A 21935-nucleotide genomic window follows, 5' to 3' on the forward strand; every position below is an offset into this window, starting at 1 on the left:
ATTTTTGTATTTTTAGTAGAGATGGAGTTTCATCATGTTGGCCAGGCTGGTCCTGAACTCCTGACCTCAGGTGATCCACCCACCTCAGCCTCCCAAAGTGCTGAGATTACAGATGTGAGCCACCATGCCCAGCTGAATTTCAGTATTTTTGTGGAGAAAATGATCATGATAATAACCGCCAAAAACTCGAGGGCCAATTATTAAAATAGAAGTTATGAAACCTTGAACACATGACAGTCCCTCAGAAAATAAATGTCCTTCCTGTTTCCCTGTGGGTGCTCAGCCCTCAATCCCAGATGGTCTGTGGGCATTCTATAGTTACTGCCTACCTACTGAAGTAAGGGGTAAGTTAATTTCAGGGTGGTGTGGCTGATTGAAGCTAGGCTGACTTTGGGTTAGAAGAGAGAGCTCAACTCTAAAGCTGACTCCTAAAAACAGGAGTAGTTACTTTAAGAATAATCTGGCTGGGCACAGTGGCTCTCACCTGAAATCCCAGCACTTTGGGAGGCCAAGGTGGGTGGATCACTTCTCAGGAATTTGAGACCAGCCTGGAGTTAGCCTGGGAGTGGTGGCTTGCGCCTGTAATCCCAGCTACTCTGGAGGATGAGGCAGGAGAATAGCTTAGAACCCAGGAGGCGGAGATTGCAGTGAGCGGAGATTGTGCCATTGCACTCCAGCCTGGGCGACAGAGTGAGACTCTATCTCAAAAAAAAAAAATAAAATAAAAAATAAACATCTCCTAAAACATAAGTATGGACAAGAGGAAGGTCTTTGAGGGAGGAAAAGCTTTAGATTTCCAACAAATTCCAATGCTTGCTGAGTGTCTCTGCATAGAAAACAATGTTTTCCCTTAGTACCCCAACACTTCAGTGTCTGTCTGCCTACCTAATGGATCTGCCTTTAGTTTTCCCTAACTGGTAGAATAAAAGCCTCTCAGGCCCAAGCTACCTTCCCAGGAGTTCCTTTGTGAGGGCAGAAGGAAAAGCATAGGTGCAGGAGGATACAGGCTTTGGGAGACGGGCAGACCTGGGTGCAAATCTTGGACCTGCCACTTATCTAGCTGTGTGACCTTGGGCAAGCACATTCACCTTTCTGAGCCACTGTCTCTTTGTCTATAAAAGGGATCAATGGGAAAATGTGTGAGAAGGCAAGCAAGACTTGGCAAACAGAACTCAATGAATGATGACAGTGGTGGTGGCGCTGAGTGCTTCTGAGCTAAAGAGTAGCTCATCCTGGAGGACTTTGAAATCCCCACCCCTGTAAGGGCTCATGCCTTAGATCCTGATGCTCCTCACATTCCTGACAACAGCCTCAGCAGGAACCATTCAACTCACCTGGTACCACCTATCCCACTCAACAGGGGCTATATCACATTATAGCAGATTAAAAATAACTAATTGGTTCCTACACCATTTTCTATCCCTTGTCCCCTTTGACTCTCCCAGCTGCGAGGTAGATGGATGGTATTTTCCTCCTAATTTAACAGAAGAGACAGCTGAGGTAGAGTGAAGGTAGTAGTAGTCTGGGCAAGGATTGAGCCTGGTCTTGATTCTGAATCCCTGTGCTTTCCTTGTATCACCTGAATCTCAAGCAATACTTTGGGCTCCAGACTCTCTGAGGGGAGGAGAAGGAGAAGGGATGCTCTATGTGTGTGACTGCAAAGTCCTCACCACACCTTCTAGGCACTTATGAGCAAGGAGGTACATATTATGAAATGTGGCATTTGGGAATGTTCTGAGACCACAGCAGACCATCCTAATGCTATTAAGAGTTAGGGGGACAGGCAGGGTGCAGTGGCTCACACCTGTAATCCCAGCACTTTGGGAGACGGAGTTGGGTAGATCATGAGGTCAGGAGTTCGAGACCAGCCTGACCAATATGGTGAAACCCTGTCTCTACTGAAAATACAAAAATTAGCCAGGTGTGGTGGCTTGTGCCTGTAGTCCCAGCTACACGGGAGACTGAGGCAGAAGAATCGTTTGAACCCAGGAGGTGGAGGTTGCAGTGAGCTGAGATCACGCCACTGCACTCCATCTTGGGCGACAGAGTGAGACTCCGTCTCAAAAAAAAGAAAAGAAAAGAAAAAAAAAGAGAAGGCAGAGTGGACACAGAGTCAAATGAGAGGAGGTCTGGGTTCTGGCCACAGGCCAGCTACTGACATCCCAAGTAAACTTGAGCAAGTTTCTGAGGTCCCCATGATCCCCATGTCTAGAACATAAATGGGAAAAAGATGATCGATCAATAGATAGATAATAAATAGAGGTCCAGTTTAGACAAAAAGACATCTGCAATCCTTGCCATCATTACTTTGATTTTGAAATCAATAATTCAGGGATCCCACTACCAGCACTTAAAATTTTTTAAAATACAAAACAGTATAACTTAAAGAGTTCTGCCAACTCTTCAAAAAAAAAAAAAAAAAAAAAATCAGAGAGCACAACATTGAATTTTTTTTTTTTTTTTAAATTTTGGCAGAGGAAGATTCAGTTCCTGGAAATGCTTACAAAATGATTCCTGACACTGGGAGGAGATAGTTAGAAAAAAGAAGAAAAAAATTATACACATATATAGATAAAGGAAGAAAGGGAATAGACAAAAGAAAAGAAATAACTAGAAGAGAAAGAAAAAAAAAACTTTAAAGGGCCCCAATTGAAGGAACATTATCAAGTTCTCAGCATCTGCAATTCACAAGCCGCTCGCGGTTGGGGCGGTGCAGACCCCGCCCCTTTCTCGGGTGTCCCGCGCTCATTGGTGGGGGAGACAGTCGCCGGCCGGTGACTGCCCGAGGAAAGGTTGCCTGGGACACGCATCCCTGTGTGAACGCATGACGTCCCACCCTGGCGCCAGGCTGTCTGGGGCTGAGTCTTAGATCAACACAGCTGTGGGACCGGGACCCACAGCTGGGCAAAGGAGCGGATTCCTCAACAAAAAATAGGATTGTGAGAAAAGTTCTGAAACAAAAACAGCGCAGACAAAAGCCTTAATGACATCCTTTCATAAAAATAAAAAATGCAAGAGGGGGGAAAAAGCTGGTAAAAGGAGCAGAACTGGGAACAGAAAGTTCAGAGGCATTTGGAATAAGAGGCTGAGGCCCCACCACCGCTAAACAAGTTGCAGAAGGCCTGAGCTAGCCTGTCCAGTCTGCTATGGGGAAAAAGAAGTCTCTTGGGTTTAAACTCTATTCAGGGTTCCTAACCATAACCTGCTTCTTTCAGAATTAGAATCTTCGTCTAGAGAGGACCCTTAAAGATCACTTGCTTCCTCCCAGCCTCCTCCTACCATCTTTTTTCTTTCTTTCTTTCTTTTAAGAGAAAATGAAGCCCAGGAAGGGAGGAAATTCGTCCAAGGGCACACTGCAAATTATTGGCATGCACAGAACAGAATTTTGCTTGCTAATCCCACGGCATCCTTCTGCCTTATGTCACACAGCCCATGGGCATTTCAGCCTGGAAGCATCCTGGGAAATAATAAATGCGAAAGTGCTTTGCAAACCTAAACCACTATACAAGCCTGAGGCATCAGCTGTAGTAGTGGAGCAAGGAAAAGAAGGAAGGAGAACCTGGGTAGACTGAGCACCTTCCACACAACTGGCCCATGCTGGGCCCCCCAGGCAGTAAGAAGACTTAAGATCAGATGGAGTGAGCACATCAGGTGCTTTGCAAAGAAAAAGCATTCAATAATTATCAAATGAATGAATGAGTAGACCCAATTAGTTCCATTTTACAGATGGGAAAATAGAAGCACCCAGGGATAACTTAGCCAAAGTTCACACAATTAGTTTAGAAGAAGAATGGACATTTGCACAGAAATCTGCCTGGACCATGATTTTTCTAGAACCCCCTGGACTTGACCATTTTGTCACAGAAGTCTGCAAGATAGGAAAAGAAGAATCTTCTCTTGGTTATTCAGGAGTTCCTACAGCCACTATTTTGCCTTTCCTGATCAAATAGCTGGCACTCGACTGCTGTAGCACATAAAGACTGACTTGCCCACTCACAGGTTATTTTCTTCCTCTTTTCTTATACTAAAGAGCCTGTCCTTGAAAAAAACATTCCAGGAAGAAATCTTTCTTGGGCCACAGAGCCCTGTGGTTTGATGGAAAAGAACAAGGCTTCAAGACTGGCTCTGCTATTACTTGTAGTGTAACATTGGATGTGTCTTAAATGCCCTCCTTGGGTGCCTCAGCAGCCTTCACCTACCTATCCAAATTTCACACAGTCTTGGACTTCTGCAGTTGAAAAGGATTTAAAATAATCACTTAGCACCATCTTCTATTTTACTCACAAGGCAATTAAAGCCAGGGTACCTGGGCTTGTTCAAGATTACATGACAAATTATTGTCAGGGCTAGTACTACGAACCCAGGGCTCTCAATTCCCAGTACCCTTTTTAACTGTTTTGAGACTCTATTTGGCTCTGAGCTCCCCTTGTCCTGTTAATCAGTGCCACACATTATTGAACTCTTGTTTTCTGTGTTAATCTTCTCTCCCCAAATTGTGGGGTGCTTGAACGCAGGAACCACTGTTTTATGTGGAGGGACTCCATATATATTCACCAATGGTTCATTAGGAAAGTAACTATTGGAATCCCACTGGGTCATTTCCAAAATGGAAAGCAGCATCTTGGAAGTGCAGGTTCCCAAATGTCTAAGGAGGTGACAAGAAGACAAGCAAAGAAAGAATACTGAGCACAGTGTCCTGTTGCAATACAGGACTTAGTTTGCCGGCCCTCTGGTTCCTTTCCTGGTCTTTCAGATGGAGCTGGAGCTACTTCAGCAGGGCTAAGAATAATCAAGTCCAGGTGGCCTGCGCTTCCATAGGAGAAAGGGACAGACAATAGAGCAATGAAATTACCATTGTTTTCTGCACAGAGGTGTGTGGAAAGTAAGGAGAGGGGAAGTTAACAAATTTGCTGACCCAATGGGGGGCTCTTAAAAAGGTTTATATAGGAATTGTCCCATCTGTGCCTCCACATTTAAAACCTTGTCTAAAATTCTAATTGAACTCACAAAGCACAACTGTGCATATATTTGGCTCGTTATGGAGTTCACAGGGCAGAGGCTCCAGGCTCCTTTTTTCCCCATGCAAAAAGCATGGGCTCAGGCTTTCTTCTTTTCCCCTGTTGCTCAAATAAATAGTGTTCTTTGCTCAAACCCCCTTTCCCTCCTCCTCCTGCAATCTCAGCGCCTAGCGCAAATCTGTTTTCTTCATTGTAACCTCAGCTTCACCGCAATTAATTTTTTTTCCCTCTGGTCACAAGATAATTCCTGACGCCAGTGAGTCTGGAGGTCAGACGAACAGCAAATTGGGGAACAAGGCGGCACTAATTCCTTACAAGTTTCCCTTGAAAAATCTTTTGCTTAAAAAAAAAGGGAGGGGGGAGCTTCTTTGCTGTTCAGGGATTTATGACCTCGGAGGAGCTGTGGGTTCGAACCAGTGTTGGGCTAAAGGCGGACTGGCAGGGGGCAGGGAAGCTCAAAGATCTGGGGCGCTGCCAGGAAAAAGCAAATTCTTGAAGTTAATGGTTTTGAGTGATTTTTAAATCCTTGCTGGCGAAGAGGCCCGCCTCGCCCCAGTATCAGCGCTTCCTCATTCTTTGAATCCGCGGCTCCGCGGTCTTCGGCGTCAGACCAGCCGGAGGAAGCCTGTTTGCAATTTAAGCGGGCTGTGAACGCCCAGGGCCGGCAGGGGCGTGGCCGAGGCGGGCCGTTTTGAATAAAGGGGCGTGCCTTCGAGGCGGGCTCTATAAGTCCCGCGGCCGCGAGCGTGTGCGCATTGCAAGCCGTTGTGAGGGGATTTCTTTGGGTTTTCTTCCCGTTTTGGGCACCTCTGGACTCACTCCCCAGCAATGAAGGCGCTGAGCCCGGTGCGCGGCTGCTACGAGGCAGTGTGCTGCCTGTCTGAACGCAGTCTGGCCATCGCTCGGGGCCGAGGCAAGGGCCCGGCAGCCGAGGAGCCGCTGAGCCTGCTGGACGACATGAACCACTGCTACTCCCGCCTGCGGGAACTGGTACCTGGAGTCCCGAGAGGCACTCAGCTTAGCCAGGTGGAAATCCTACAACGCGTCATCGACTACATCCTCGACCTGCAGGTAGTCCTGGCCGAGCCAGTCCCAGGACCCCCGGACGGCCCTCATCTCCCCATCCAGGTAAGCCTGGAAGCCGGAGCAGGGCTGAACACCCAGGCAAGGATGCTGCCAGCCCCTTGGAGCGCCAGATTGCCTTGTGTAACTCTTCCCTCTTTTCCTCTTTTATCAGACAGCCGAACTCACTCCGGAACTTGTCATCTCCAACGACAAAAGGAGCTTCTGTCACTGACCCGGCCGTGTCCTGACACCTCCAGGTGAGCATCTCCTCCCTTGGAGAGGGAGGTTTAAACGGCCAGTCCTGGAGTTGGCAGACCTTTTTAAAGATTGCCACTCCCTCGGTTTAGGGAAATCGAGGCCAGAGACGGACAAGTGACTTGCCCATGGTAGCATTAAATGAATGGCAGAGTCAGTTTCCATGTGATGTGCATTTCAGCCTTAAACGCACGTCGCCCCTGCCCTCACTCTGTGGCCGAGGGTCTGGGAAAGTGGACGCGGGTCCGACTAAATAATAAGTCTCTGATGGGAGTTGTATAGGGAGCTGTGTCTTCGGCAGCCCCCTCCCAGCTAGTGTCAGTTCCAAGTGGGAGGGGTAGTGCAAGCTCCGCCTGTGGTCTTTGGCGCCAACTGGGTGGGGGCAGCGTGGGGCGCGGAGTTATCAGCTGGAGGTAGAGACCAAGTTTCCTCCCTGGCGCCGACCAGTCTGCGGACGGCCCCCGCCTCGGCGCGCTCGGCGGAAACTGACTGCTCCTTGGTCTTCTTTCCTCCCCCGCCCAGAACGCAGGTGCTGGCGCCCGTTCGGCCTGGGACCCCGGGAACCTCTCCTGCCGGAAGCCAGACGGCATGGATGGGCCCCAACTTCGCCCTGCCCACTTCACCAAACCCCTTCCTGGAGGCTGAACCTGGTGCTCTGGAGCGAAGGACTGTGAACTTGTGTGGCCTGAAGAGCCAGAACTAGGTCTGGCCACCAGCTGGGCGACGTCACCCTGCCCTTGCCCCACCCCCAAGTTTTAAGGACTGTCTTTTCAGAGCTTGGAGGTGTGGAAGGAGTGGCTGCTCTCCAAAGTATGCTAAGGCGGCGGCAGAGCTGGTCTTCTGGTCTCCTTGGAGAAAGGTTCTGTTGCCCTGATTTATGAACTCTATAATAGAGTATATAGGTTTTTGTACCTTTTTTACAGGAAGGTGACTTTCTGTAACAATGCGATGTATATTAAACTTTTTATAAAAGTTAACATTTTGCATAATAAACGATTTTTAAACACTTGTGTATATGATGACACCCGTCTCCACTAAGTACTAATGATGCTTTCTCTCACATGGCTGCATTTAGGGAGCTTTGGGAAAGTGAACTTGCTTACTCCCATGAGAGAGAGATGAAAAACTGCCCAGCTGAGAGGGGATGGGGTGGGGAGAGAAGGGTTCATGATGGGAGTCCCATGTCCGTTGAGTGATGGGTGCAGAAAAAAGATCTGGACTCTGCCCTGCTATTTCCTGGATGAAGGGAAACCAGAGAGACTGGTGCAAGCTCACCCAGCAAGTTGGGGGCTCAGGCAAGTTGAGAACTGAGTTTTCATGTCCCTTGAGATCTAGCAGTAGCTTTCCTCTTTATTGTCACTATAAACTATGTCTTTCTAGCAGGGGATGTGGTAAGAGTAGAGCCTCAAGTTTGCCTCACCTGGTGCCCAGACATCGGTGGTGGTTGATAGACCAATTCCAGAAATGAATAAACTGATAACTGGGCCTGGTTTCATTTCCTTTTTGCTCTCTGGGCTGGCTTCCTTGCTGGCTTCCAAAATTGGAAAAAAGAAGAGAGCAGGTCTCTCCTGAAAAGGATAAGAAAGATTTGCATGCTGGTTGGGAAGTACTGATACTAATCCCTTCTCTAACACTAGGTGGTTGTAGAGTCCGACCCTGAACAAGGAATGTGAGGCAGAGACTCCACAGTCCTCATTTCTGCTGGTATTTCTACACCACCTCCATTGGGAACCTATTCTGTAAGCATCCCTGTCCCTATTTCAGAAATGGGGAAAGGGAACTTCTGTGGGTAATGCTTCTGAACTAGGTTTCACAGCCCTTGAGAGGTAGAGATGGGATTTGAACTGTGACTTCAGTGACTTGACTGGTGAACAGGAGCAGGGCTGGGAACTGACCATTCCTTGAGGCCAGGCCTGGAAGTGGAGCAGAGAGCAAGATCCCAACCCATGCCTTCCCCCACACCCCTGGTGGCTCCCCAGGTGGGCTTCACCAGGTGCCTGGCCTTACTGGAGATTCCTGTTTATGGTATGATCTCATCTGTGTGTTGGTCCCTGGCATGAATTACTTCAATATTTCATAACAAACAGGTCACGTCATCACCTTTAGTGCCTTAACCCTGGTGAGCTTTCTGGGGTGAACAGAGGCATGGGGGAGGAGGAGAACCTCTGCCATTGCCAACCAACCTCCCCGCCTGATCAGTGGTTCTTAACCTGTTTTGTGTCCTGGTCACTCTGATCTGATGGAAGGTATGAAGACTTCAAAAAATACACACAGAGCTCAGAGCAATAGCAGACTTCAGTCCTCATGCGAGAAACCCTTGCACCAAACCAAGTACAAAGCCTGGGTTGGGTCTATCTTGGATTGTTTTTTAGGTGTGCTGTGCTGGCTTTAGAGATGGCCATACAAGGGCACAAATCCCTGCTGTGTCACCTCCTAGCTGTATAACTTCAGGCTAGGGGCTTTGCCTCTCTTGAGCCCCCGTTTCTGCATCTGTAAAGGAAGCTGATTCTAAGACAGCGGTTCTGAGGTGCTAGGCCCCACATTACACCATGAACTGCAGTAGAGCCAGGCATTGAGCTCAACGTCTTATACCCTTTTCTGCCACAGCACGTTGCCTCCTGCTTGCTCGGAAGTTTTGGTACCATGGAAGGCTAAAAAGGGCTGCGGTGGTCATCTGCTCTGTGACCCTGAGCAAGCACTCCACCTCTCTGAGCCATTCTCCTCCTGTGCCCTGCTGCCTCCCAGGACAGAAGATAATGGTGGGAAAGTTCTTTGAAATGCATCACACACCTACGAGGTATTATTAAGCTAATTCCAAGGAAATTGCCTGTCAGGACTCCCAGGACTGAGCTGTTCAGGTGGCCAGGACAAAAGATAGACCAGCATGCCAATCCATTAGTCATTAGAGAGTGAAAGCAATTTGGCCCTAGGTCAGAAAACTCCCAGAGAGAGGATAGTAGTGTCTTCTGTCATAATCACCTATGGAAGTGCCTGCCAGGTTCCAGACTATTTTATCTTCATTTTTGTTCTAATCTTCACAAACCACCATGATGAGTATCATTCCTGGTTTATAGAAAAAAGACTCAGAAAGGCTGAATAACTTGATCCAGGTCACACAGCAAGAAAGTGGCAGAGCAGGGTTTAGGAACCCCAGCTTCCTCTAGCTTCAAAGCTCATGTTCTTGCCTTCACTTCAGATTGGCTCTTTTCTTTCGCCATTCCCGGAGACTGGCATATGCTTGGTCCCCAGGGAGTGCTTGTCCCAGGGAGTGCTTGTGGAATGAAAGACCTAGGACTCCTCCTCATCTGTGAAAGGGGGATGTCGGTACCTCCCTTCCAGGTGTGTTGTTCGGATAAACCATAAGGCGCATAAAGTATCCACGAGGCTTCCTGAACTACAAGATTCACTGCTGAGTGACAATTCTGCAAATTGTCGCATGCGATCAGATTCAGAGCTGATCGCATCGGCTGTGAAATACATTTGGGAGGTGTATTTGTTTCGTAAATTAGCTCAGAACTGGTGAAGTAACTTGCCGGTGGCCACACAGCTTCTAAGTAACAAAACCAGGATTCAAATTCATGCCTGTGACACCAGAAATGGTGCCCTTTCCAGAAAGCCAGTTATAGCTCTCTAGCTGTGGACGCGCAGGACAACCTTCAATTATCTGTCTTCCCAGCCTCATCACCCCTCGTGGCCACCATTCTTCCCTATGCCCCAGGCTAAACCTGAAAACCTCCTGCCGCGGTCTTTCCCGCAGCGCTGCTTCCAAGGGCTCTCCTCTGCCCACTCCCGGACCTCCCCGGAGACAGCCGCTCCCCACCGGCGGCTCTGCGGCGCCCGGGCTGGGGCAGAGCCTCGGCCCACGTGGCCCGGAGCCCGGCGGGGCGGAGCCGAGTCGAGCCGGCCCCGCCTCCGCCCCGCCCCGCCCCTCCCGGCGGGCCCCCCCTCCCCTGCGGGCCCTGGGGGCCGCTCGCAGGTGTTCGTTGGCGCCCGGATGTCTGAGCTCTGGCTCCGCTCTGGCTCCGGCTCCCTCCGCAGCCTGCGGGCGGGGCTCGCAGCCCATCCGGAGCCTCGCGGCGCCCCCGCCGCTCTGCCAGCAGCGCGGCCTCCCGGTTCCCAGCCTCCCGGCCTGGGGGGCCCCCGACCCAGCGGAGTCGCTGACCCCGCTGCTCTCCCGCTGCCCCCAGCTGCGCTTGGGCCGCTGCAGCCTCGGCACACCCCCACCCGCTTCCTGCCCCAGCCTCGAGGCCGCCCTGGATCGCACCCGGTTCCTTCCTTCCTTCGTTCTTTCAGGCAACTCGCATTCCTCGAGCGCCTGCGACGTGCCCTGCACAGGGCCTTCCCGGCCTTCCGAGTGTGGCCCCAGGCCCACTGGGCTCCTCCGGGAAGCCTCTGCCCTCTCGAGTCTCCTTCCCCACTTCCGCCCCTCTGTTCCGTGAGGTGCTTCGCTCAGAGTCGAGCAATTTAATTGTTCTCTGATTAGTTCTCCTGTTAGGGGTCAGTCAGTGGCAAGGTCACGGAGCCTCTTTGTGACTGAGATCAGGGGTCAGAGCGTGGCCGGATTTGGGGTTTCGCCAGCCTGGGGCAGGCTTTTGGGATAAATGTGGGTAGTCAGGCTGTGGGGTCCATCTGTAGGCAGTGTCAGAGGCCAAGGTTAGTGCGTCCGTCTTTGGGTAGGGTCGGTGGGCAGTCGGGGTCAGGGTAGTGAGACACCTTGAGACCGGGACTTGCGGGTTATGTTTTTTTTTTTTTTTTTTTTTTTTTTGAGACGGAGTCTGGCTCTGTCGCCCAGGCTGGAGTGCAGTGGCCGGATCTCAGCTCACTGCAAGCTCCGCCTCCCGGGTTTACGACATTCTCCTGCCTCAGCCTCCGGAGTAGCTGGGACTACAGGCGCCCGCCACCTCGCCCGGCTAGTTTTTTGTATTTTTAGTAGAGACGGGGTTTCACCGTGTTCGCCAGGATGGTCTCGATCTCCTGACCTCGTGATCCGCCCGTCTCGGCCTCCCAAAGTGCTGGGATTACAGGCTTGAGCCACCGCGCCCGGCGCGGGTTATGTTTGACAAACCAGATAAGGAGGGAGGAGTTATCTGAAGTCCCTTGAACTCATATATTCACCTCCTGCCGTGGCTGGGGGATGATCATAGGTGTCCCCGGCACCCCCACCCCACAACCTCCACTTTCTCAGCTGTGGAGCTGTCCTTCCATCGGGGGACGCCTCCCCGCACTGCCACCCTGCTTCTACTTTGTGCCCGATGCTGCAGGCAGAAACTCTCACTGGGCCAGTCTTGTCAAAGGGAGCCTGGGCTTAGAGTGAGGGTGGCCAGGGTAGGGAGGCGGTAGGCTTCCTGGGGACCCCTACCTTGGATCCACCCAGGAAAGTTGATGTTCTTCCTTCGCTGTCTGAGTCATTTGTTATGAGTCTGAAACCTGTCAGGGATGAAGGAACGGTCGTTAGATGTCACAAATGTAGCCCAGAGAGGAGCAGGAGCCTGCTCAGGGATACAGCAAGTTAGTGTTCAGGTCGGGTTTGGAACAGCAGCCTCCCACTTTCCTACCCAAAGCTCTTTTCATGATGCTCTCCCTACCCTGAGTAGGGGTTGCTTTTCCCACTTTAGAGATGGGGCAGCAGAGGCCTGGGGAGGCCAAGAGACCGCCTCTTAGCTTGAGGATCTGCAAAAATGAAGTCAGGGAAGGGTGACTTCCCAAAGCGTTGTCTCTTGTCATTGCCCACCTAACCCCCTCCCTGCCACCCTCATTAGGAGCACATGGAACAGGGGTGGCCAAGTGTCGAGTTGGAAGGCGGGGAGGGAGAGAACACTGTAAGAACTGCTGGGGAAAAGCTTAGCTGGGCTCTTATGGAAACATATGGAACTCATTACCCGGAGTTGAGGTGGTCGCTGGCCAGCTGGCAATTGGTCCGTTTGGGGCTAAAAATGTGCCTTGTGTGGCAATGAGGGTACCCAAGGCAAAGCAGACTCCCCCAAATAACCTGCCCACTCACTGATCCAAGTTATTCCTGAATCTTGTTTTGTTTCCTATGCCTGTGCCATTTCTTTTTCTCTCTTTTTTTTTTTTTTAACAGAGTCTTGTACTGTTGTCCAGGCTAGAGTGCAGTGGCGCGATCTCAGCTCACTGCAAGCTCTGCCTCCAGGGTTCACGCCATTCTCCTGCCTCAGCCTCCCGAGTAGCTGGGACTATAGGCGCCTGCCACCATGCCTGGCTACTAAAAATACAAAATTTTTAGTAGAGAGGGGGTTTCAGCGTGTTAGCCAGGATGGTCTCCATCTCCTGACCTCATGATCTGCTGGCCTCGGCCTCCCAAAGTACTGGGATTATAGGTGTGAGCCACCGCGCCTGGTCTCCTATGCCTATGCCATTTCTAGCATCAAAAAAAGGGTTTCAGGGCCGGGTGTGGTGGCTTACACCTGTAATCCCAGCACTTTGGGAGGCCAAGGGGGGCACATCACCTGAGGTCAGGAGTTCAAGATGAGCTTGACCAACATGATGAAACCTCGTCTCTACTAACAATACAGAAATTAGCTGGGCATGGTGGCATGTGCCTGTAATCCCAGCTACTCAGAAGTCTGAAGCAGGAGAATCCCTTGAACCCAGGAGGCAGAGGTTACAGTGAGCCGAGATTGTGCCACTGCACTCCAGTCTGGGCAACAGAGTGAGATTCCATTTCCAAAAAAAAAAGAGGGGTTTCAAGACATGCCACTGTAGGTTATGCAGGGAAGAGATGAGAGATTGAGGACCATCAGAACAGACAACCATATTGCTCCATTCCCCACCCCACACCCACCCTGACTCTCTTCATCAGGGCCAGGGGCCACCTGGTCTTATAATGGGTCCATATCCAGTGTTCATGATCCCAGCTTCTACTGAGGGGTCATCCAGGTGGGCCCCAAGGGGCCTAGATGTTAATCCCTGTCAATCACATTTTCCACTGCAGGTTCAACTCCATATACAAAGAGAGCGGCAAGAAAGTGTTTCAAAAGAGGTCATTCACTAGTGGGCAGCATTTTATAGTCTATGTGGTAACATGGACTGGTTGGGGGGTACTTCCATTTCACCCACCTCAGGGCTCCTAGGTGTCAGGGGACCTGCTAAAGGTCACCCTGGAGTAACGGTCAGAGCCACAGTCTCCAGGATGGCCTCCGTACCCAGTGCTTTGGATGTCTGCAGCTGTTTTGAAACTTTGTGCAAACCGATGGGTACTGCAGAATTGGCCTCTTTCAGCCACAGAAGTAATCCTGTTACTTTCTCTCTGTGAGTCTGGGAAACATACAGACACTGGTTGAAACCTCAGCTTTGTTATTTACCAGCTGTGCTCTCACAGGTAAGAGTTTTGTTTTCTTTTTGTTTTTTTGAGACAGGGTCTCAATCTGTTCCCCATGCAGGAGTGCAGTGGCATGATCACTGCTCTTACTGCAGTCTTGACCTCCCGGGCTCGAGTGATCCTTCCACCTCAGCCTCCTGAGTATCTGGGACTACAGATGTGCGCCAGCATGCCTGGCTAATTTTTTTTTTTTATATGTTGTCTAGGCTGGTCTGGAACTCCTGGGCTCAAGCAGTCCTCCCACATTGGCTTCCCAAAGTGCTGGGATTACAGGTCTGAACCACCGAGCTGGGTCACAGGTAAGTTATATATCCTCTCTGAGCCTCACATGGTTGAAATGATGATTAAATTAGATGACATATGTAAAGCATCTGTACTTGGTAGGCTCCAGATGACTCCCACCACAGAGTTTGCTGGGCTTGGTGTCAGATTCCTAGCCTTATTCCTTCTTCATCTTTCCAGGGTGGCAATGTGGTTGGCATAACCCAGTCACAGCACCCCAGGACTCCTGTCCAGCATTGGCGCTCTGTATGTAGAGCAGAGCCCTTTCACTCAGCCTGGCAGCATCTGATCAGCGTCGCAGCCCAGTGGCTTGAGGAATAAATATAAACAGTGCAGGGACTAAAAGCAGAGCTCTGGTCCTGCACCTCCACTCCCAAGCTCTGCCACCCTGTACAGGCTCCTTCCTCTCTCTCAGCCTCAGTCTCCTTCCTCTCTCTCAGCCTCAGTCTCCTTCTTGTAATACTGTGAGAACCCTATCCAGAGTTGTGCGTGCATTTACTGAATGTAAAGCACCTAAAAGCCTGCCAGGACATGGCAGGCACTCAAGAAGCATTACTAGACTCATTTGACACATGGAGAAACTAAGTCCCAGAGTGGGAAAGTGACTCAGGCAAAGATTCCTTCACAGAACTGGGGATAAAAATTCAGATCTTCAAGCTCCCAGTCAGTGCCTAATTACTACTTTCTCATTGTTGGAATTTGTAATTATTTCATGACAAGTGTGCTTTTGGCTGCTGAAGGGACAGCGTTTCAGAGGTGGTGAGCCTTGCCCGCCTCAGCCTGACCCAGAACCAGCTCACTCATGAAACTACCCTCTCTTGAAGAGAACAGGAGTTGTGGGGAGGAAGAACGTGACCCAGAGGCCAGAGAACCTGGAGGCCAGGGTTGGTGTAACTGTGTAGGTAAGAGCAGCAGCTTCGTGATCAACCAGACCTGCATTCAAATCCTTCTCTGCCACCTCTTAGCTGTGTGACCAGCTACATGACACCACCTCCCTGAGCCTCAGGTTTTCATCTGTAAACTTTCAATGGTACCTCTCCCATAGGGCTGTTGTAGGAATTAAATAAGGTAACAGAGGTAGAGTACCTGCTCCCAACTGGCAGCCCTTATAATTTCACGAAGAGGAAGCAAAAGAGAAGCCAGCTACTTATTTTTTTATTTTTTTATTTTTTTTTTGAGACGGAGTCTCGCTCTGTCTCCCAGGCTGGAGTGCAGTGGCGCGATCTTGGCTCACTGCAAGCTCTGCCTCCCAGGTTCACACCATTCTCCTGCCTCAGCCTCCCGAGTAGCTGGGACTGCAGGTGTCCACCACCACACCCGGCTAATTTTTTGTTTTTTTAGTATAGAAGGGGTTTCACCGTGTTAGCCAGGATGGTCTCGATCTCCTGACCTCGTGATCTACCTGCCTTGGCCTCCCAGAGTGCTGGGATTACAGGTGTGAGCCACCATGCCCGGCCTTTGTTTTTGTTTTTGTTTTTGTTTTGAGACAGAGTCTTGCTCTGTCACCCAGGCTGGAGTGCGGTAGTGCAATCTTGGCTCGCTGCAACCTCTGCCTCCCGGATTCAAGTGATTCTTGTGCTTCAACCTCCTGAATAGCTGGGATTACAGGCAGACACCATCATGCCAGGCTAATTTTTGTATTTTTAGTAGAGATGGGGTTTCACCGTGTTGGCCATGCTAGTCTTGAACTCCTGACCTCAAGTGATCCACCTGCCTCGGCCTCCCAAAGTGCTGGGATTACAGGCGTGAGCCACCATGCCTGGCTGGAGCCAGCTACTTCTTATCCTCATCCTTGTGTATAAATCTTGTTGTAAACTTTCAAACAATTTTTTTATTTTTATTTTTTTACATTTGAGACAGGGTGTCTCTCTGTCATCCAGGCTGGAATGCAGTGGCATGATCACAACTCACTGCAACCTCAGCCTTCCAGGCTCAAGTGATCCTCCCACCTCAGCCTCCTGAGTTGCTGGGACTACAGGTACCTATCGTCACACCCAGCTAATTTTTTTTTTTTTTTTTTTTTTTGAGACAGAGTCTCGCTCTTTCGCCCAGGCTGGAGTACAGTGGCGCCATCTCGGCTCGCTGCAAGCTCTGCCTCCCGGGTTCACGCCATTCTCCTGCCTCAGCCTCCCCAGCACCTGGGACTACAGGCGCCTGCCACCATGCCCAGCTAATTTTTTGTATTTTTAGTAGAGACGGGGTTTCACCATGTTAGCCAGAATGGTCTTGATCTCCTGACCTCGTGATCCACCCGCCTTGGCCTCCCAAAGTGCTGGGATTACAGGTGTGAGCCACCGTGCCTGGCCACACCCGGCTAATTTTTGTATTTTTAATGGAGACAAGGTTTTGCCATATTGCCCAGGCTGGTCTCAAATTCCTGGGCTGAAGTGATCCACTTGCCTTGGCCTCCCAAAGTGCTAGGATTACAGGTATGAACCACCTCACCTGTACTTGTAAACTTTTTTTTTTTTTGAGACGGTGTCTTGCTCTGTCGCCCAGGCTGAAGTGCAGTGGCGTAATCTCGGCTTACTGCAACCTCCACCTCCCAGGTTCAAGCAATTCTCCTGCCTTAGCCTCCCAAGTAGCTGGGATTACAGGCGCCCATCACCATGACTGGCTAATTTTTTGTATTTTTACCAGAGATGGGGTTTTGTATTTTTAGTAAAGACAGGGTTTCTCCATGTTGGCTAGGCTGGTCTTGAACTCCTGACCTCAAGTAATCCACCCACCTTGGTCTCCCAAGGTGCTGGGATTACAGGCGTGAGCCATTGCGCCTGGCCCTTGTTACAAACTTTTAATTGAACAAACAATGGATAGTAGAGACGTTCTAAGATTTGTCTAATGAAATGCTTTGTGTTCCCATGCTCTTTCACGTACTAGCTGTGTCAACTTGGACAAGTGACTTAACTTCTCTTCTCAGTGTCTGCTAACAGTCCCTACACAGATGGTTGTTGTTGTGAGGCTTAGTTACCACACAAAATTCTTACATTAGTGCCTGGCACATAATAAGAACCACAGCCCCCAAATGCTAGTTGTCATTCATTATCTTAGCATACCATGTGAAGCTTGTGTTCTTTTACATTCTATAGCCATCTGTATTTTAATATAAAATTGTGTTGTGTCTCTCTCTTATTTTTATTTTTTGAGTAAAACGGACATTTCAGAAAGATGTACCAGATTTTTATCACATGGCTTTGTGAGACACGGCACCCAGCCAGCTTCACACACAGTCACACATATGCATGCATGAGCACACATGCATGCAGACACACACACTTTGACAAGGCATGCTATGCCGGGCTGCTTCCCAAATGGGCTGAAACAAGTCCTGTTGCCCTGAAGAACTGCCTGTCCCCTCTCCCCCCCACTCATCACGCTCCGTGGAGTGAGACAGGAAAGGGTGATTGGCTCACAGTAGCAGCATAACCCTTGGCAATCCTCTTGGCAAACATGACTTGGGAGAAAGGACTGGCTCCAGCTCTTATCCCAAGTGTCAGAGCCTTGGTCCCAGCCCTGACTTGATGCCCTCCTTTGCTGTGCAACCCTGGCCATGTAACTTCACTTCTCTGAACCCCAGCTTTGTCTTTTGTGAAAGGGAGCTAACTGTTCCTACCTCTCGGGGTTATGAGGATTTGACAGACACATGGAAAATGCCTGGCATGTCGCTGTTGCTCCATAAATGAGAGCTCTCAAAAGTCTGGCTCCTTTTTTAGCTCAGTAAAAGCTGTCTTTTATAGTCTTTAATAAAATGGGGCTGGCCGGGCGTGGTGGCTCATGCCTGTAATCCCAGCACTTTGGGAGGCCGAAGCGGGTGGATCACGAGGTCAGGAGATCAAGACCATCCTGGCTAACACAGTGAAAACCCGTCTCTACTAAAAAAATACAAAAAAATTAGCCGGGCATGGTGGCGGGCTCTTGTAGTCCCAGCTACTCGGGAGGCTGAAGCTGGAGAATGGTGTGAACCCAGGAGGCAGAGCTTGCAGTGAGCTGAGATCGCGCCACTGCACTCCAGCCTGGGCGACAGCTCAAGACTCCGTCTCAAAAAAATGAATAAATAAATAAGTAAAAATAATAAATAAAATGGGGCTATGGTCTATGTGCCTTACATAATTAATAGACTTTATTGCTTTTTGATGTATCTGTTAATCCAATAAAGGTGTTTGTCTCCTAACACTATTTTATTTCATATTTTATTCATATTTTACAATGTCTGGGTAAGTCAGTGGAGCCCACTAAACCTCAGTTTCCTTATTTCTAAAATGAGAAAGAAAAAACTTTCCTCAAAAGGTTGTTTGGAGAATTTAATGAGATGGTATATGTGTGTCCAGGAAGTAAGAGATCAGTTTTTTTGCAGCCCCTTTTCTCTCACTAGGCTGAATTTCTCAAAGACAGAAGGGAATTATTATTATTATTAATTATTTGAGACAGAGTCTCACTCTGTCATCCAGGCTGGAGTGCAGTGGCACCATCTCGGCTCACTGCAACCTCCACCCCCAGGGCTCAGTGGATCCTCTCATGTCAGCCTCCAGAGTAGCTGGGACTACAGGGAGAGAGTTTTATTGACCTCTGTATCCCCATCATTGAATATGTAGTAACACATTTAATAATAGCAGTGACAGTGACAACAACTTTCATTTACTGAACACTTACTGTGTTCGAGGCTCTGTGCCAAGTGCCTTTTTTTTTTTTTTTTTTGAGACGGAGTCTTGCTCTGTCGCCCAGGCTGGAGTGTGGTGGCACGATCTTGGCTCACTGCAAGCTCCGCCTCCCGGGTTCACACCATTCTCCTGCTTCAGCCTCCCCAGCAGCTGGGACTATAGGCACACGCTGCCACGCCCAGCTAATTTTTTGTATTTTCTTTTTTTTTAGTAGAGATGGGGTTTCACCATGTTTAGCCAGGATGGTCTCGATCTCCTGACCTTGTGATCCACCCACCTCGGCTTCCCAAAGTGCTGAGATTACAGGCGTGGGCCACCACGCCCTGCTACGTGCCTCTTAATAGAAGGACAAGTAATAGACATGTAAACGATTTGATTTTCTCTGCTGATGATTTAAACAAGAAGGAATTGTTTTACCTTTCCCTTGGGGAAGTTTTGTATTCCATACTGGAGACAAAGTTTATTCTTGGGCCATGTACATTGTTTCGCCAAATCAGTTGGATAAAAATTAGAGCAATCCGTCGTTTACTTACCTATAAAATGGGGCTTATGATTAACTTGACTCATGTAAAGGTGTCCCATAAATGGTACATAACTGACAATGGTTTTTGCTTACCCCTTCCTTTCCTCCCCATGTGTACACACCCTTCCTTGGGGAGAAGGCAGTGATTAGGAAAGATGTGAAACTGAGTGGCAGAGAGCTGAGTCCCTTCGCCCCTCTGGGATTCTGTTTCTCCTTGGCATAGCGTGGGAGATTTTTCTGGAATAATTTCCTGATTCTGAGACTCTCCAAGGCCTAGCTGAAGTCCTGCCTCCTTCAGAAAAATCTCCCTTAATCGCCACAGCACCAGAGTCTACTTACACAAATACCACATGCCCCTGTGATCACATGTTGCATATTCCAACTGTATTTAAGTCCTAGAAGATGGGATTGTTGTGTTAGTGTTTTGATTTCTGTTTTCCCCAAACTCTCTTCTTTCTTTTCTCCCCTCCCCTCCCCTCTTTTCTTTCTGAGACAGGGTCTCACTCTGTCACCCAGGCTGGAGTGCAGTGGTGTAATCATAGCTCACTGTAGCTTCAAACTCCTGGGCTCAAGAGATCCTCCCACCTCAGCCTCCCAAGTCTGAGACTGCAGGTGCACACCACCACACCCAGCTACTTTTTAAAAAAAATTTGTAGAGATTAGGAGGTCTTACTTTGTTTCCCAGGCTGGTCTTGAACTTCTGACCTTGTGATCCTCCTACCTCAGCCTCCCACAGTGCTTGGATTACAGATATGAGCCACTGCGCTTGGCCAAGTACTTTCTTTTTTTGTTTGTTTTGTTTTGAGACAGTCTTGCTCTGTCGCCCAGCCTAGACTGCAGTGGCGTGATCTCAGCTCACTCCAACCTCCACCTCCCAGGTTCAAGCAATTCTCCTGCCTCAGCTTCCAGAGTAGCTGGGACTACAGACACCCGCCACCACACCTGGGATTTTTTTTTTGTATTTTTATTTAGGCGGGGGTTTCACCACATTAGCCAGGCTGGTCTCGAACTCTTGACCTCAAGTGATCTGCCCACCTTGGTCTCCCAAAGTGCTGGGATTACAGGTGTGAGCCACCACGCCTGGCCAGGTACTTCCTTTTCTTTTGAGGCAGGGCGGGTCTCACTGTGTCACCCAAGCAGGTCTTGAATGCAGGACTCAAAGGATCCTCCCACCTCAGTCTCCTGAGTAGCTTTTATCCTTTATAAACCTTTCAAAGTTTCCAAGTCATAGATGGAGCAACTGAGACCCAGAAATAAGAAGGGCCTTGTCTAAGGCCACAGAGTGGGTAAAGAGCCAGTCCCACATCCCAGGGCCCCCCATCAACCCACCTGAGCTTAGGAACTCTCTGAGCACCTTCTTGGCACTAGGCTTTGTGCTCATTCCTTCCTCACACCAATTTTAAAAGTAGGTGTTGTTCCACTTTCCAGATAAGGACACGGAGACTCAGGAAGGTAAAATAACTTGCCCAAGTCACACAGCTAGTAAGGGACGGAATCATGACATGACTATCTGACTCCAAAATGCGTGCTTTTTAAATACCTGGAGGCCTCTGCAGTTTGGCTGTTTTGGAGCCTCAGATTTGCTTGAGTGGCTCAGTGGACAGCCTCTCTGAGTTTCTGTAGCGGTAGTGTTGTACTCCAAAGCAGGGAGTCGGTTACCAAGGCTGATGCCTGTGCCCAACTCCTTCTGTCCCAGCAGCTGGGGTCCAGGGGTTCACAGAGCAGGCACTCATGGCTCCTGCTCTAGCAATGATCTGCGTGGCATGCCACCCCATCCCCAAAGCCCATTGTCTCCCCAGGAGACAATATGGAGAAAGCACCCAGACTAGTGGGCTGCCTGTATCCATCTGTAACCATGGAAACCTCTTAGGGAGATAATTCCAAAACCCTCCTTGCCACCTCCCACCCTGCAGCTGTGCCTCCAGGAGCCCAGCCTCCAGCAGGAGGGGAATTACTGATAATTGCCGCTCCCCTAGCACTGCCACCACCAAATGGGACACAGCTGGACTCCCCTCCACAGGGATCTCCCCCACCCTCCCAGTCCCAGAATTGGTGTTGGTAAAGGGGCCTTGGATAGGTTTAAGGCCTAAGCTGTATTTCTTTTGCAAGAGTCAAAAGACCCTTGTCGTTCCGCACTGGTGAGATATGTCCTTGATCCCACATTTAGGCACAGAGAAAAAAGGACTCAGCACAATTCTCAACCAGTGGCCTGGGAAGGGCTTAGGTCTTCAGTGCATGACTCCCCTCTGGCGGCCAGTTGCTGCAGTTGTCAGAGAGGAGCACAAATGATGACCTCTTTTCCTGGGTATTTACTGTGGTCCAGATACACACACACAATAGATCTAATCCTTCCTACCTCTCGGTGAGGGGGGTCGTCTTGTCCTACTTGCACATGCTGAAGCCAAGGTGTCCAGAGAATATCCAGAGGAAGGATGACAAATTGGTTGAGAAGGTGAACCTGGACAGCCCTGGCTCAAAACCACCTCTACTGTCACCAGCCCTGTGGCCTTGAGCAAGTTACCTAAATGCTCGGAGTCTCAGTTTCTTCATCTGCAAAATGGGGGTGATGATAGCACACATCTCATGGGGGTGATATGAGGATCATATGTGTGAAAGTTTATGAGCCTTCAGAAAGGTGACCCACACATAGCAAATAAAATTCAGGGCCCTGACACACAAGCTGTCCTTCAGGCATAATCATTGAACTACACCCAGGCTCAGTTCTGTGGGGCTAATTGTGGCTTCCTCATAGGGCTGTTGTGATAGTTAAGCAGATCTGGGCATGAATGTGCTTG

At 49.6% G+C, this 21935-nt stretch overlaps 1 protein-coding gene across 1 annotated transcript; it reads left to right on the plus strand.

Annotated features, from left to right (window-relative positions):
- Positions 1-5762: 5762 nt before the first annotated feature.
- ID3 (inhibitor of DNA binding 3) lies at positions 5763-7344 on the plus strand. The gene is made up of 3 exons (XM_007980074.3): positions 5763-6146; positions 6256-6340; positions 6861-7344. Exons 1-2 carry the CDS (start codon positions 5847-5849, stop codon positions 6313-6315), a joined length of 360 nt encoding a protein of 119 aa, XP_007978265.1. The 5' UTR covers positions 5763-5846; the 3' UTR covers positions 6316-6340; positions 6861-7344.
- Positions 7345-21935: the final 14591 nt, after the last annotated feature.

The sequence above is a fragment of the Chlorocebus sabaeus genome, chromosome 20 (genome assembly GCF_047675955.1).
Source record: "Chlorocebus sabaeus isolate Y175 chromosome 20, mChlSab1.0.hap1, whole genome shotgun sequence".
NCBI classification, from domain to species: domain Eukaryota; kingdom Metazoa; phylum Chordata; class Mammalia; order Primates; family Cercopithecidae; genus Chlorocebus; species Chlorocebus sabaeus.